At 36.3% G+C, this 14,417-nt stretch overlaps 1 protein-coding gene and 1 long non-coding RNA gene across 4 annotated transcripts in view; one reads left to right on the top strand and one right to left on the bottom strand.

Annotated features, from left to right (window-relative positions):
- gna11b (guanine nucleotide binding protein (G protein), alpha 11b (Gq class)) overlaps window positions 1-14,417 on the top strand; it is an 89,370-nt gene that overhangs the window by 48,702 nt on the left and 26,251 nt on the right. For all 3 annotated transcript variants that reach the window (XM_073916274.1, XM_073916280.1, NM_001007773.1), the window contains 2 exon segments: window positions 8,563-8,747; window positions 12,810-12,964. In XM_073916274.1, coding sequence (XP_073772375.1) covers window positions 8,563-8,747; window positions 12,810-12,964 — 340 coding nt within the window.
- On the bottom strand, window positions 3,820-8,568 carry LOC141379028 (uncharacterized). The gene is made up of 3 exons (XR_012394951.1): window positions 7,714-8,568; window positions 6,886-7,676; window positions 3,820-5,807 (listed from the first exon to the last, which is right to left on the bottom strand). It is a non-coding gene; the product is annotated as an uncharacterized lncRNA (long non-coding RNA).

Here is a 14,417-nt window from a genome sequence, read left to right as displayed (position 1 = left end):
ACGTCATCAGGGAAACGGTTCGAATTTCCGCTAAGTAAAAAACATTAGTGTGCCATTTGGGACGCCACTACATACATATACTATGCTGTTGAGTGTGTAAGCAGCTAGATTCTTTGATGTTTAAGACAAAATTTTCAAGGAAAAACTCCCTTTTTTACCCTTTTATTGGTATTAAGAAACTATTTTTGTGGCAATTTAAACATCTAAAATGCTGAGTGCAGTCGAATCCTCTAGTTTATGCAAGTACATTTGTTTTCTTCAACAAATTAGACTAATCAGACTAAGAAAATATGATCTTATCCTGTAATGTATTTGACCCTCCTCTGTAAATGCAGGCTTTTTGTTGGAAGAAAATGTTTACGACTCTTTTATACGATGAAATGCCCATTAAATGGAAATGAAGAAGATTATTAAAATCCACTTAGCAAATGGCCAGCTGTATCATTTGAAGAATCAAAACACAGAATTCATTCAGTGTAAAATGAAAGCGAGTGGACAGATGCTAAATCGCACTTTATTCTTCGTAAAGCGGATGAAAAATATTTGAGGTTTTTATTGGAAGTTTGCTAGGATGTTGTGGAATGTTTTTTGGCAATTCTAACTATGTAGATGGATGGAATATTTGGGAAACCTGTTTGAAAATCATCCTCAGAGATGTTATTCGGGCTATTGAAATGACAGAAAAATCAAGTAGATTTTGTGCTTCAAGTAGCTCTGAAATTGCTCTAAGCTACGTTAACTGCAGCACTACATTTGCATTCCTCAGAGCCTCCAGATTTTTCCAAAAACTGAGTCAGATTTGGCTTTATTTGAACAGATATGCTCGTGCCCCTTCGCTGATCGGTTCACTTCCTGCAGTTGCAGAGGGGATGAAGGACAGCTCTCATTCTGAAAACGCAGCCTTCCTTTGAAATCCTCACTCAGCTGAGCCGAGGAGCAGCACAACAGGAGTGTTATGTAACGAGAGAGAGAAGGAGAAACCGCTTTTAATTGTGTGTAGAAGAGAGGAAGTCAGAGGCGAGGTTGTAGTGAGTGGTCAAAACAAAAACTGCATCTTTTGATAATGTCAGTGTCTCTATAGGTTCATATTTCCATTGCTTGTTAAAAGAAATGTTTGTGTTTTTTCCAACTGAAGCATGTTTAAATCATTTTGTTGTGGATAGTTTGAGATGGACCTCTACCATTAATCGTTTTTAAACCGAAAATCGCCATTTGAAAGGGTCTGATTTTTTTAAATGCGCTATTAAATATTGTAACAAGCATATCGTTTTTGAAAGTTCTGACAGTTTGTAAGCACATTATCCTTATTCTGGTTTTATATATATATATATATATATATATATATATATATATATATATATATATATATATATATATATATATATATATATATATATATATATAACCATCAACACAGCCACATTCTGCCCCAGCAAGTCAGTTTCAAACATAAAAACAAAAAAAACAAACAAACTTTGTGTCTGTTTTGTGGCTGGCAGATGACAATAGCAGGGCTGTATCTTTTAGTATTATATAGAATACTTTTGTTCTGCCAGATCTCCCAGGCAGGGTTTTATTTAGATTTATTTAGTTCATTTTAGTTTTTGGAATTATGTCCATTGGAAAGAAGTTCTTCCAGAAGAAGAACAGTTTTTTGAAGTATTATTTGTTTTTATTCTGTCTATTCAGTGTCCTTCAACAAGAACGGTGGTGGTGGGGTTCATAATATTCACAATGGTATTTTATTAGTTGTTGGTTTAACCATGGATGAGATAATGGCTTCTACAGTATGTTATTATCTTTTCAATTACATTTCTTGTCACATGTTCAAAAACAACAGCCAATATTGCATATCTATAATTTATATAAGAATATAATTAAACAATACTTACACTATAACGTAAATTAGAAGTGTAATAGAAAAAAAAAATATTTTTATATTTTTACGCCATTTTGAATTTTACTCAAATACAAATACAAATACTTTTCCCAACTCAACAAATACAGATGCAAATACCGGCTGCTCCGCACATCCCTAATATATATATATATATATATATATATATATATATATATATATATATATATATATATATATATATATATATATATATATAAACCCATTTCAACAAACCAGAAATAAAACTGCTTAAAGAAAGATAGTAAAAAAGAAATGTAATAATAAAAACAAAAATAATTAGTTTTATTACAGTTTATACAAAAAAAACATAATTAAATAGAGTGACAGCAGAATGGGTGATAAGATCAGGGATAGCCTCTAAAAATATATATTTTTAAATGTCTGGGTAAAAAAACTAAACTTTCCCCCCCTTTGAAAACAATATATTATAGTAAATGATTGGATTGTTGGAAGATGGGAGGGAATGGACAGAGGCCCTGGTTTTAGAGCACCATAAAGTCCTGCACAGTGGCCAGAGGGATGTTGAGCCATTCATCTCCACAATAGTTTTCAGGTCACTATGTGATGCTGCAAAACACCCCTAAGTGCTCAATAATATTTAGAGCTGGTTACTGTGCAGGCCATGGGAGATGTTCAACTTCACTGTCATGTTCATCAGACCACTCTGTCACCAGTCCTTGCTGTGTGTATTGCTACATCATCATCCTGATACATGGCACTGCCTTCAGGATATGTAATTTTCTTTTATTGAAGATTTATAATATTTTGGAACAGTAAACATGTCATGCTAAATACTTACAAGGAATCATTGATTTCTGCTGTCTTTATTAGTGTCAAAAACTCAGATTTCTTAAGGCATCTTTGGATATTTTTTTCTGCTGGACATACTGCAGAAAACAAACAAACAAACAAACATTTAAATAAAAATCTTACACATACCATAGGCATTACAGATAATATTGGTGGTTTTAAAACCTTGACTTTTCCAAACTGCGGTATACCTTAAAATGGTTATTGTCCCATGCCTAATAATAATATATTAAATATATCAAGAAGATGAAACCCTGTAAATACAAGTTGGCTTTTGGACGCTTGAGGCAATCTTTTGAGCACATACATTCAAGATGTTCTGGAGGTAATAATACTGAACCTCTCAGATGACTACTTTGGCTGAGGCATTTAAGATGCTTTACAATGTGGTTGTCCTCTTATTTGTCCATTAATGTGTTCCGTCAAGGCCATTGTTGCCATGTTAGCAAATTGCAGTCACGTTACTTTTTTTTTTTTTTTTTTTTTTTTTGATAGGCATGCTGGAATTTATTCGGTAAATATGTTTCCATCTTAGTTTATGCACATTTAAAAAATGTATGTGCATTTGGCGTTTCTATTTAAGCATTTCTTTATGCAATAGTGCAATCTGAACATAAAATAGGTAAAGAGATGCAACTAATAAAAAACCCTGAGTGTAAGTTAGTCAACTTAAAATCTAAATTTACTTCATTTTATGCAAGTCCCATGTCTTATAGGGGTAGGTTAATTGACTCATACCATTTTAAAAGACTTCCTGCCCATATACCACAACTTTTTTATTTTAATACCCTACATTTGGGAAGTGTAGGAGAATTAAAGCATTATTTCATGTTGACTTTAATCTTGGTCTTGGATTGAGGGTCGTATGTGTGTGTGTGGCCGAGTTCACATGTGCGAAAGATCATGCAAACTCTTTTGAAGCTCAAGACTGTATACTGAGCTGCACATACACTAAACATTATCTAGACTATTTAGATAAAGAAAGATGCCTTGCAGTGTGAAACCCCCTGGGATTCATTAAAGTTTTATGGCACCTGAATTTGACTGTACATCCTTGGTTTTGCTGGTTAATGGTTAAATGATACAAAGTGGAAGAGATTAAAAAACAAGCTTCACTTTTAATCATTGAAGCTCAAAAGTTTAACATTTCAGATGTTTGAATCTGATTATTTTGGTTGAGTAGTGGTGAAATGTGGTGCAAATTAGTATTAGTTGTTCTTTTTAACTGTATTGTTAACTCTATTTGCATGAAATGCCCTGCTATATATCTATTTTTCTTTAAATATATCATATTAAATCTTTTAAAGACCTCCTGTAGTTAAAATTCAGATTTTGTCCTTTTTTTATAATATGCTTAAAGACAAACCTTGTGCAAATGCATCAGCCATCAACATTTAGCCTTTGTCAACAACAGATGAGCATTACTTTTTAAAACTAGCCTATTAAATGGTTTCTGTTTATGCTTATTTAAATAGCAGCCTTTGGTCTGATGATGTAATCTACTAAGACATATACTGGAACAGTTGATTTTATTTTCATGAAAGGCGCAGTATGTAATGTTCACCACTAGAGGGTGTGTATTCACAGCAAACAAAGCTGTATTTTGAGTGTGGAATTATAGGAGTTATGGTCTCCATCATCCTACAGGAAAAAGTTGTGTTGATGGATGCGCTAAAGTATTCAACAGTTTTTAATCATGATAGTATGGGGTAAGTAAGGCTGAAAGCTGTTTAGAAATCAAGAGAAACAAAATAATTGCTCATGAGAGATGAGCGGGACAGCAGCAAATTTAGCAAAACACTGAGGGCTCTATTTTAACGATCTAGACTCAAAGTCTAAAGTGCATGGCACAAAAGCATTAAGGGTGTGACCGAATTCACTCGCTATTTTAAGGATGGAAAAAAAACGGTGTGCCCCCGGTGTATGGTCTAACAGGGTTGTGCTTATTCTCTTAATGAGTTGTGGGTGTGCTTTGAGTAAAATGTGCATTAATCCAAGAGTCTCATCTCCTATTCCAGGGGTGTCAAACTCAATTCCTGGAGGGCCGAAACCCTGCACAGTTTAGTTCCAACCCTGCTCTAACACACTTACCTACAGGTTTCAAACAAGCCTGAAGTACTCAATTAGTTTGATCAGGTGTGTTTAATTAGGGTTGGAACTAAACTGTGCAGAGCTGCGGCCCTTTTGGAACTGAGTTTGACACCTGTGTCCTATTCCCTTTAAGAGTCAGTTGCGTCGCACCATGGTGCATTTGCTATTTACATGGCGGACTTTGTAAGTTGAAAAACTGAACGCTTCACTAGCTAGAAAACAGTTCAACAGAGCATCTGCAGCGCAAGGATAAAGAACAAGCCTCCTCTATTCGGCTTCTTTTACTTTCTCTTTACTTTTACTCTTTACTCCTGAACTTTCATGGATAATGAAGCGGTGTTGTACGCAGTTGTGCCTGCAGCCATACGGTTGTACGCACTGTGCATACCTACCGTGGGAAGGCGGGAATTAATTCCACTTTTTAATAAATTTTTATTTTTATTTTTATTACATAATTTAAATTGATTATTAAACAGCATACACTACGATATAATGACAAAGCAAGAAATAATGAGAATAAATAAAGGTGTGCGTTTGTGTGGTTTAAAGTGTATATGTACTTGCATGGTGGGAGATGGGTATTGGAATCTTTTGGCTTTAGTTTTGCTGGTGATTTTTTCCGCACACTAAAAATTATTAGTCAGCTAGTTATTGTTTAAAACAAGGTTTCACCATGAGTAAACTCTCTTTAAAACAGCTAAACCTAATTGAGACATTTGCCAAAAGGCCTAAAACTAATGAGACAAATATTGCTTCCTTACACGGGGTGGAGATCAAAGTCTCATCAGCACCTGAGCCGGGGGAACTCCAGGCCCAGCCCATGGCTGTGCAGCCTCCTTACATGGTACCGCTACAATTCAAGGTGTTTTACACCATTTTATCTGTCAGACTGGCACAAATAAGCAGGCATCTTTATTCTCACAACAAGTTTCTGAGTTCTCTCACCCTTCCAAAAGAGTTATAGACTTTCTTTGAAGCACTTCACCTCAGGGGTCCGTTCTTCGTACGTGGATTACTCAGTTAGCTGGATTTGGATATTGACGATTTGACACGATCCAGGATCGTTTCGTTCTTCAAAGCTGATCCGAGAGTTGTTGTCATGGCAACAGATCTGCTAGGTCCAACCTGATCGGGAGCAGGTTCAAATCATATAAACAGGATTAGATCGGCTCAGTTCAAGCAAAGATAATACAGAAAGTATGTACCGAGTTCTGATATTTTCTTACAGTAAAAGTTATATACACTTGGGAAAATAGTAGTTTTTAACTATATATTTAAAGTTATAGTCATTAATAAAATAAATAAAGTTTTACATATTAATAAAACGTATGCAATCTGCACCCTCGAAATGAAAGTATAAAGACTGCCACCTGGTGGTGCAAAGAGAAAACTTATTGATATGAACTTTTTAGATCGCTTTAGTACAAATTGTGTATAATAGAAATGCACAATATGTCACTTTTTTTAAAAGCAATAATACATTTATGCAGTCATAAACATGTTTTGACAGTTAATATGCCAGTGATTTGATGCTTCACAAAAGTTGCAGACGCCTTTACCAGTATCAAAATGCTTTTGGAAACAACCAGTTCTTTACACCGATTAAAAAACTGTACTATAATAAAGAAAATCTTTTCTAAATGTAGAACTAAATACATTGATTTGCATTGAAATACATGATGAATACTCTTGTCTTGACAAATGAAAGTGTAAAGCCTGCAGCTCACAATAATGTGAAGTTACTGCGTGTCATATTTAACAAGCCGTTTACTGCTAATTTGATGTAATCTTGCTCACATGGATAATTGAATATTAATCAGATGATGTCATTACGCTGCTGTGCCGTCAGCCAATCGTTGCATTGCTGATCATGATTTCGAGGATCGATAGATCTGTCCTTAACAACACACGCAGCGATCTCAGATCAGTTCATCCAGACATTCTAATCTGATTCGCGAACTTGTTTGAAGAACCAAATAAGCGAGAGATCAGTTATCAAGAAGAAAAGATCCAGGATCTGCCAAATCATCTTAGATAATTTAAGCGAGGTACGAAGAACGGACCCCAGATGTTATTGGTTATTTTTGTTTATCTAGTACAGTGGTTCTCAAACTGTGGTACATGTACCACTAGTGGTACGCGTGCTTCCTTCTAGTGGTACTCAGAGAAATCCAATGTCATATGTACATGCAACAATCATTTCAAAATTTATCAAAAATGATTCAAATATGAATATTAGGACATATAGCCTATATTTATGGGGTCCAAGCAGCATTTCCAGGTTTTGATGAATAGCATACTATAGGTTAACACTTTACATTTAAGTACAGGAGTTTTTTTTTTTTTTTTTTTACTTTCTAAGAATAGTAGTCTACCATTTTTAATCAACTTTTAAAAGCACATTTTAATTTAAACATTGATATTTTATTTTATTTATTTATTTTTACAAATAAGCACAATACAGTGTTAATGTTCAAACTATTTATAATGTTAAAGTGGCTATTAATTTTTTAAATAATAATAGTTAATCTGCCACGTTTTTAAACTGTGCAGGGTTGTAGCTACTTTACTGAGCCTACTACGCTACTGTATTTCAATACTGGTCATTATCGTGGAACTTGGACAATTTTTTTCTGAGGTGGTACTTGATGAAAAAAGAGAACCACTGATCTAGTAGATAACTGACCAACAAAAATATATCTTAAAATTAAGATAGAAGCGATGTGCTTTCATTTTCCCGGTCTCACTCGCGGGAATGCCCTTAAATAATGTAGCCTTTGACAGCCTTATGGCTCATATGGCAATGCAGTCGTCTCTAAAACCCGACAGGTGGACAAATCTAAACTGTTTTTTACTAAAATAAATATGAATAAGCATATAATAAATAATACTGCTAATAATAATAACATTTTACAAATGCAAATTGTCACGAATTAACTTTGACTTGGAGGTTTGACATGGCAGGGGTTTTTATATTTATATAGAAAATAATCAAAGTGTATCAAATAATCAAAGATATTTGTGTATTGTTGTACATCCTGTGTATATTAAGCAATGTGTAAGCGTTTGGACTCGCATAGGTGCATAACTAACACACTCTTCACTAGACATTAGACCAGCTTTTAGTTGGACAGTGGCACAGTTTATTTCAGTTTCTCAAAATAGCTACGTGCCAACAATGCGCCTTTACACCTCCTAGTCCACAAAGTGGCGCAAATGGATTTGCTATTTCAATAACGTGATGGAAAATGTAAAAAACTAGGGTTACGTTGGTCTGAAAATAGCAACAAATCATGCCAAAAAAAGTAAAAGTGTATGATAGGGCCCTGACTGTTTTAGTGTTTTTAAGGATATTTTAGTTAAAAAAATTACATGTATCTTTAATTCTCCAACTTCATTCTATTCATTTTTTTTTTTCATTTCCATTCATTATCCATTGGTTTTGGTCAGTGTTCAACAGGCAAAATAAATCTCATAGACTTGCACTGAAGTGAGCCATGCTGTATTTTAGAACTGAAATGCTCGCTGATGTTATTGTGAGGACCAGCAGCACGTATTTGCTCTCATTAATTAGAAGTGGCTCTTTTCCCTCAATTGAAAGGCTTAATTAAATCATTTCCGAGTGTCCTGATTTGCTTCCGCATTGTGACCAGCCGGCACGTCCGAATGGGATGACTGTGAATAAATGTACCCGTGTTCTTGTTCTAGATTTTGACCTTTGAATCTTTTCTCTGCTTTAGGAACTGGTGAGAGCGGCAAGAGTACGTTCATCAAACAGATGCGCATCATCCATGGCGCCGGATACACAGATGAGGACAAGCGCGGCTTCACCAAGCTGGTGTACCAGAACATCTTTACCTCCATGCAGGCCATGATCCGCGCCACAGAGACCCTGAAGATCGGCTACAAGTATGAACAGAATAAGGTGAGAGTGATCCATGTTTGCAATGTTTTCTGTGTTACTAAGTTCTGAAAGGTTATAAAGTCCTGTCGGGGGGTGACGAGGTCTCGTGTCAGATCGAGATTTAAATCGAGATTAAAGGTTCAAAGTTGTCTCGTGAGTTGTGATGTTAGCATGATGGCGTGTGAGAGTGAAATTCTCGTCGAAAGTTGGAGGCAGGATTCCATTTAAACCGCAAATTAAGTGCTTTGCACACACCTGGCAACCCAGGCTGGCCTTGATATCACACGTGTCACTTGGTTGCTTGGGCGAGTGTGACGTAACCTTTTTTATTTCCACTGTAGTCACTGCCATGTCCAAACATAGGCTGCTGGTACCACATCACGCACGACGATTACGTCTCCCTGGCCTAGGTTAAGAATCTGGCAGTTTTTCGCATGACTAGCTTTTGAACAGAGACCTGCGTGCAATTATGTCATAGCGACACCCGCTGGCATATAAACATAGTAAGACGTGAAAGCTTTTGTTTTTATTTTATTGTTTTTGTTATTTTATTTTTTCGCCTTTTTTATTAATTAAAAAAAATTGTGTTACATTTTTATTTTATTCCAATAAAAACATTGGCCTTATAAACATAACTTTTCTCACAAGGTCTCGCGAGATTAAATCGAGATTTATGGTAAAAAGTTGTCTCGTGAGTTGTGATGTTAGCATGATGGCGTGTGAGAGAGAAATCCGCGTTGAAAGTTGGAGGCAGGATTCCATTTAAACCACAAATCAAGTGCTTTGCACACAAGTGGCAACCCAGGCTGGCCTCGATACTGCATGTCACTTGGTTACTTGGGCGGATGTGACGTAACCGCTTTTTTTTTTACTGGAGTTCAAAGTCTGCCATGTCCTAACAGAGGCTGCTGGTACCACATTACCTACTGCGATTACGTCACACCAGCCCAAGCAACCGAGTGAGACGTGCAACACCGATCGATCGACCCAGGTTCGGAATCTGACAATTTTTTATTTTATTTGCAATGATGTCACAGCGACAACCGCTGACATAAACATTGGAAGACATTGTTTTATTTTATTGTGTTTTTAAGTTATTTTCTCATTTCTTTTCTCCTTTTCTTTGTTTTTATTCAATATTTTTTCATTTTAATGAAATTTGATTTTTAGTTTTAATTCTTTCAAATAAAAACATTGGCCATATAAATATAGGACAACATGAAAACTTTTTCTTTTTTAAGTTCTTTTCACACAAGATCTTGCGAGAATATATCAAGATTTAAGGTAAAAAGTTGTCTCGTGAGTTGTGATGTTAGCATGATGGAGTATGAGAGTGAAATTCGCATTGAAAGTTTAATGCAGGATTCCATTTGAACCGCAAATCATGTGCTTTGCACACACCTGGCAACCCAGGCTGGCCTTGATATTGCACCAAGCGGCAACCTCCCGCTCTCTCTCAGGAAGCCAATACGGAAGTAACTAAAACTGCAATTCATGGGAAACTCCGCTAGTCCTGGCCGCTCCTGGCTCCAAAACAGAGCAAATTTCAATTGAGCCCACTGTTAGAATGGCCAACTTTACAGCAGAAAAAAAGGTGTTTACAGGCTGGTACAAAAAAAGATTTTGGTTAATACAGCTAATATTACCCTTCATGACAACTGTGAGGGGGGTGAATTTTTTTATAACTCATCTGTTTCCTTTATATTAAGTTATATTAAGTTTGCATAATTAAGGGCGTGGCCACTTGAGTGACAGCTAGGTCTCGTTGGTCGCCGTCACGTCACCTCAGCTGAATCCTGCAGATTAGCCACTGAACTCGGCATATTTATCGTATTTCTGTGATGTTTTATGTGGCTTTACACAGTCAACTGCCTTTTGGACTTGTTTCCTACAATTATTAGATGGCATGGCATGCTGAGAGCACTTAATTGAGCTCACAAACTATTCACGCGGCCTCCGTTTCCCATGCGAGTAAAGTTAGATACTTATATACCATCTCTATACATGTATTTGTTTTATTTAAGATCATTTATCGTTTATATTTATATTTAGAGCTGTAATGCACTTCAGAATCTGACAAATTGATTAGCTGTAGGCTCTAGAACAGTCATCTGAAGCGTTGTCATACAGTGTTATGCTGGATTTCATCAATAGTCTTACATTAACTAACACAGACTGTATCTGAAGTGTTTGGAAGTAATTCGCGTTTTCCTCCTGTTGAAAAAGTCATATGAACAATGTTTAGTGGCTCAAAACACTTTATTGATATAGAATACAACCAAGCACAAGTGGTCAAAATACAAACGAGTCACAGGTGATAAAGTATTAGGCGTTCTCCCAAAGCAAAGTGTGTCTGAACCAGGTCCAAGCTAAATGCTAGAAGGTGTCTGTAGCTCCGCTCACTCTCCGCCTCTTTGCCCTTGTTTGGTATCCCGCCGTGGGTGTGATGACGCGTGAACAAAATGGCGACGGTTGGCCACGCCTACTTGTGGCTTCTTTTGCGCTCTCTAGAAACCTATGGGTGACGTCACGGATACTACGTCCATATATTTTACAGTCTATGTATTGCACGTGTCACTCAGTTGCTTCCACGGGTGTGACATAACCGTTTTTTTTTTTTATTGGAGTTCAAAGTCTGCTGCGTCCAAACAGAGGCTGCTGGTACCAAATTACCTACCGGGGTTATATTATACCCGCCCAAGCAACCGAGTGAGACGTGCAACACGAAGCCAGTCCACATCGATCGACCGACCTAGGTTTGGAATATGACAGTTTTTCGCATGATCAGCTTGACCAAAGACCTATGTGCAATAATGTCACAGCAACAACCGCAGACATTAACATAGGAAGACGTAGAAATTTTTATTTTATTGTTTTTTTTATTTATTTTATTTTGTTATTTTTCCCCTTTGTTTTCTGTTATTTAATTTTTTTAATGAATTATTATTATTTATTTTTTATTCCATTAAAAACATTGCCAGGAAAAAAATTTATGCATTACATTTTTCATAATTTCACAATGTTTTATTTATTAGTTTATTTTTTTGCAATAAAAATGACTGATTTTGTAGGGTTAATTTCCCGAAATTTGCGAAAAATTTTGCAGTTAAAAAAAAAAAAAAAAAAAAATATATATATATATATATATATATATATATATATATATATATATATATATATATATATATATATATATATAAATATATATATATATAAATAAAAATGTGTTAGGGCTCTCTCTACTGTAATACACCTAAAACACGGATTGCTGTAAAACTTGTCAATGGCAGGGAAGCGTTTTCTCCCGTTAACAGCAGGGAAAGAGGTAGGCGAAATCGTTTATCGATTTGATGCACACCATAATACCAGCCATACATGTTAAGCGCAAATAATGTCCTTCAATTTGGTCATGTCTATCGGCCGTCATCCTTGAACCAATCTCCATTATTGTAAGCTGCTTTGCATTGCTCCGTTTGTTAGATGTTTGCTCCCACTTTTACCTGCAGTCTGAAGCACGTCAAACACTCAAAACAAACAATTCTCTCGGTGTTATTCATTCGATTTGTGCCACAAGATGTATAATCGCATCTTTGCATTGTCTTCCCATGTAAATAACCCGCGCTTCATCTGCGTCTGCTTACTGCACAGGCTGCAAAACTATTTCCCCCCGCTCTCATGTAGATTGTGAGGGCACAGGTGAGATGTCATTTTTCGAGAGACACTCAAACACTTCATGTGTGCTGCGTTTGCAACGTCTATAAGTCATGGAAAACAATTAATTGCAAACTGAAATAAATATAATTTAATTATGTGGTTTGGACTTGGATGTTTCATGAGATTATTTACATATTTTATGTGATTATTCAGCATTTAATTTAAGTATTTTGCAGGATTGGAAAAAAAAAAGGTTGACTTTACGTTGGATTCAGCGATTGCAAAATCGTAATAAACTAAGGGGTCACAATTTTTTTACACGAAGCATTTTTTTAATAATCTTAGATTTTTCATCTGCCATATTACACTACTGCAGATTATCAGTTTGTTCTCCTTTTGTCTAAACCGTTCATCTTCTCTGGACTGCAGGCCAACGCTATGCTGGTGAAGGAGGTGGACATCGAGAAGGTGATGTCCTTTGACCACCCCTACATTAATGCCGTAAAGATGCTGTGGTCTGACCCAGGCATTCAGGAGGCCTACGACAGACGCCGAGAGTACCAGCTGTCAGACTCCACCAAATAGTGAGTATACATCTGTCATCATCCCTGCATTGAATAAATGATGATCATTCACAATCAGCGGTGTTTAAACAGTGTCACGTCCTCCTAACAGTTGCATATGCGCTGTTGTGTAAGACCACAATGTGATCCGGCGACTCATTCATTCACACTGGTCATGCTGTATCTGTAAGTCAACAGGAAGCCACCGTTTCTTAATAAGTGTTCCTGGTCATATTGTAAATGATTAATTGGTGTTTGTTATTCCATTGAAAAAATACTTGTTCATCTGGAATTCTGTCATTGTTTGCTCATTCTCGTGTTTCGTGAGTTTCTGTCTGAGGGAGTAAATAGATAAGGAAATAAATGACTATTCTGAGGACAAAAATAAGTCCTCAAAATGGCAGGAAAGCCTTTGAACTCACAAAATTAGTTGTAATCCAAACTGTAAAAAATTGTTAGTCGACTTTACTTAAATTTGACCCCTTTTTTAAGATGTAAGATTAGCCTTTGGTGTCTCCAGAATGTTTCTGTCAAGTTTCAGCTCAAAATATCCATCAGATTATTTAGTATATAATATAGAATCTGTCCATTTTGGTGTCTGATCACAATGTAGCTGTTTTTGTAGCCTGTGGCTTTAACAAACCCCTATTTTGCATTATAAAAGGTCATATTTTGGTTTTGCGGGTCTCCAACAGCATGCTGATATGCTTGCAAGATCAAAAAACATTTTTATTGTCCTGTAATATGCATTTATTTTATCTAATTAACCCAACAACTCCCATATGAATCGTTCAGCGATTCATTAGTTCCCAAACCTCTCCTGTTGTGATTGATCTGATGACCCAGTCTGTTGTGATTGGTAGACTGGATTCAGCACAAATCGTCTACCACCGTTATGAAGCAGCAGAGAGTGTGTGAGAGGCCAGTGCAGTAATGCAATAAAGCAATGCAGTTAAACTAGAGCTGCAACAACGAATCGATTAAATCGATAAAAATCAATTACTAAAAGCGTTGGCGACGAATTTCATAATCAATTTGTTGTTGCGCGACACGGGGACGTTTGATTATTAAAAAACACTTTAGTTCAGCGCGGAGCGGAGTGAACACGGTCTCTCTCATGTGCACTGATACAGAGTTCGTCGCCTCATAGACAGGGATGAGAAGGAAGAGAGTTTAACAGTAGGGTCCTACTTTTGAAGTGAGGACTGTAAAGTCCCTGCTGCTGATGTTTTACTCGTTATCCAGCTTGACAAGCATGACAAGCTAGCGTTAGCTTGTTTACCTTTAGAAAAATCTAATTCAGCTTTGGTGTGGTGTCTGATGGTGAGCCAGAGAGAGCTCGCGCTGAACAGAGCTCTCAGTTAGGGATCGTCGAAAAAGTGCTTTTTTTTTTTTTTTCGTTTCGAAAACGAAACCAACTTAACCCTGCTGAGAAAGACGAGTCATATTATCACAATTATGCAGCGTTTTAAAA

The sequence above is a fragment of the Danio rerio genome, chromosome 2 (assembly GCF_049306965.1).
Source record: "Danio rerio strain Tuebingen ecotype United States chromosome 2, GRCz12tu, whole genome shotgun sequence".
Classification (NCBI taxonomy): domain Eukaryota; kingdom Metazoa; phylum Chordata; class Actinopteri; order Cypriniformes; family Danionidae; genus Danio; species Danio rerio.
Note: the sequence above shows the minus strand (reverse complement) of the source record. Positions and strands in the feature narration are given on the sequence as shown.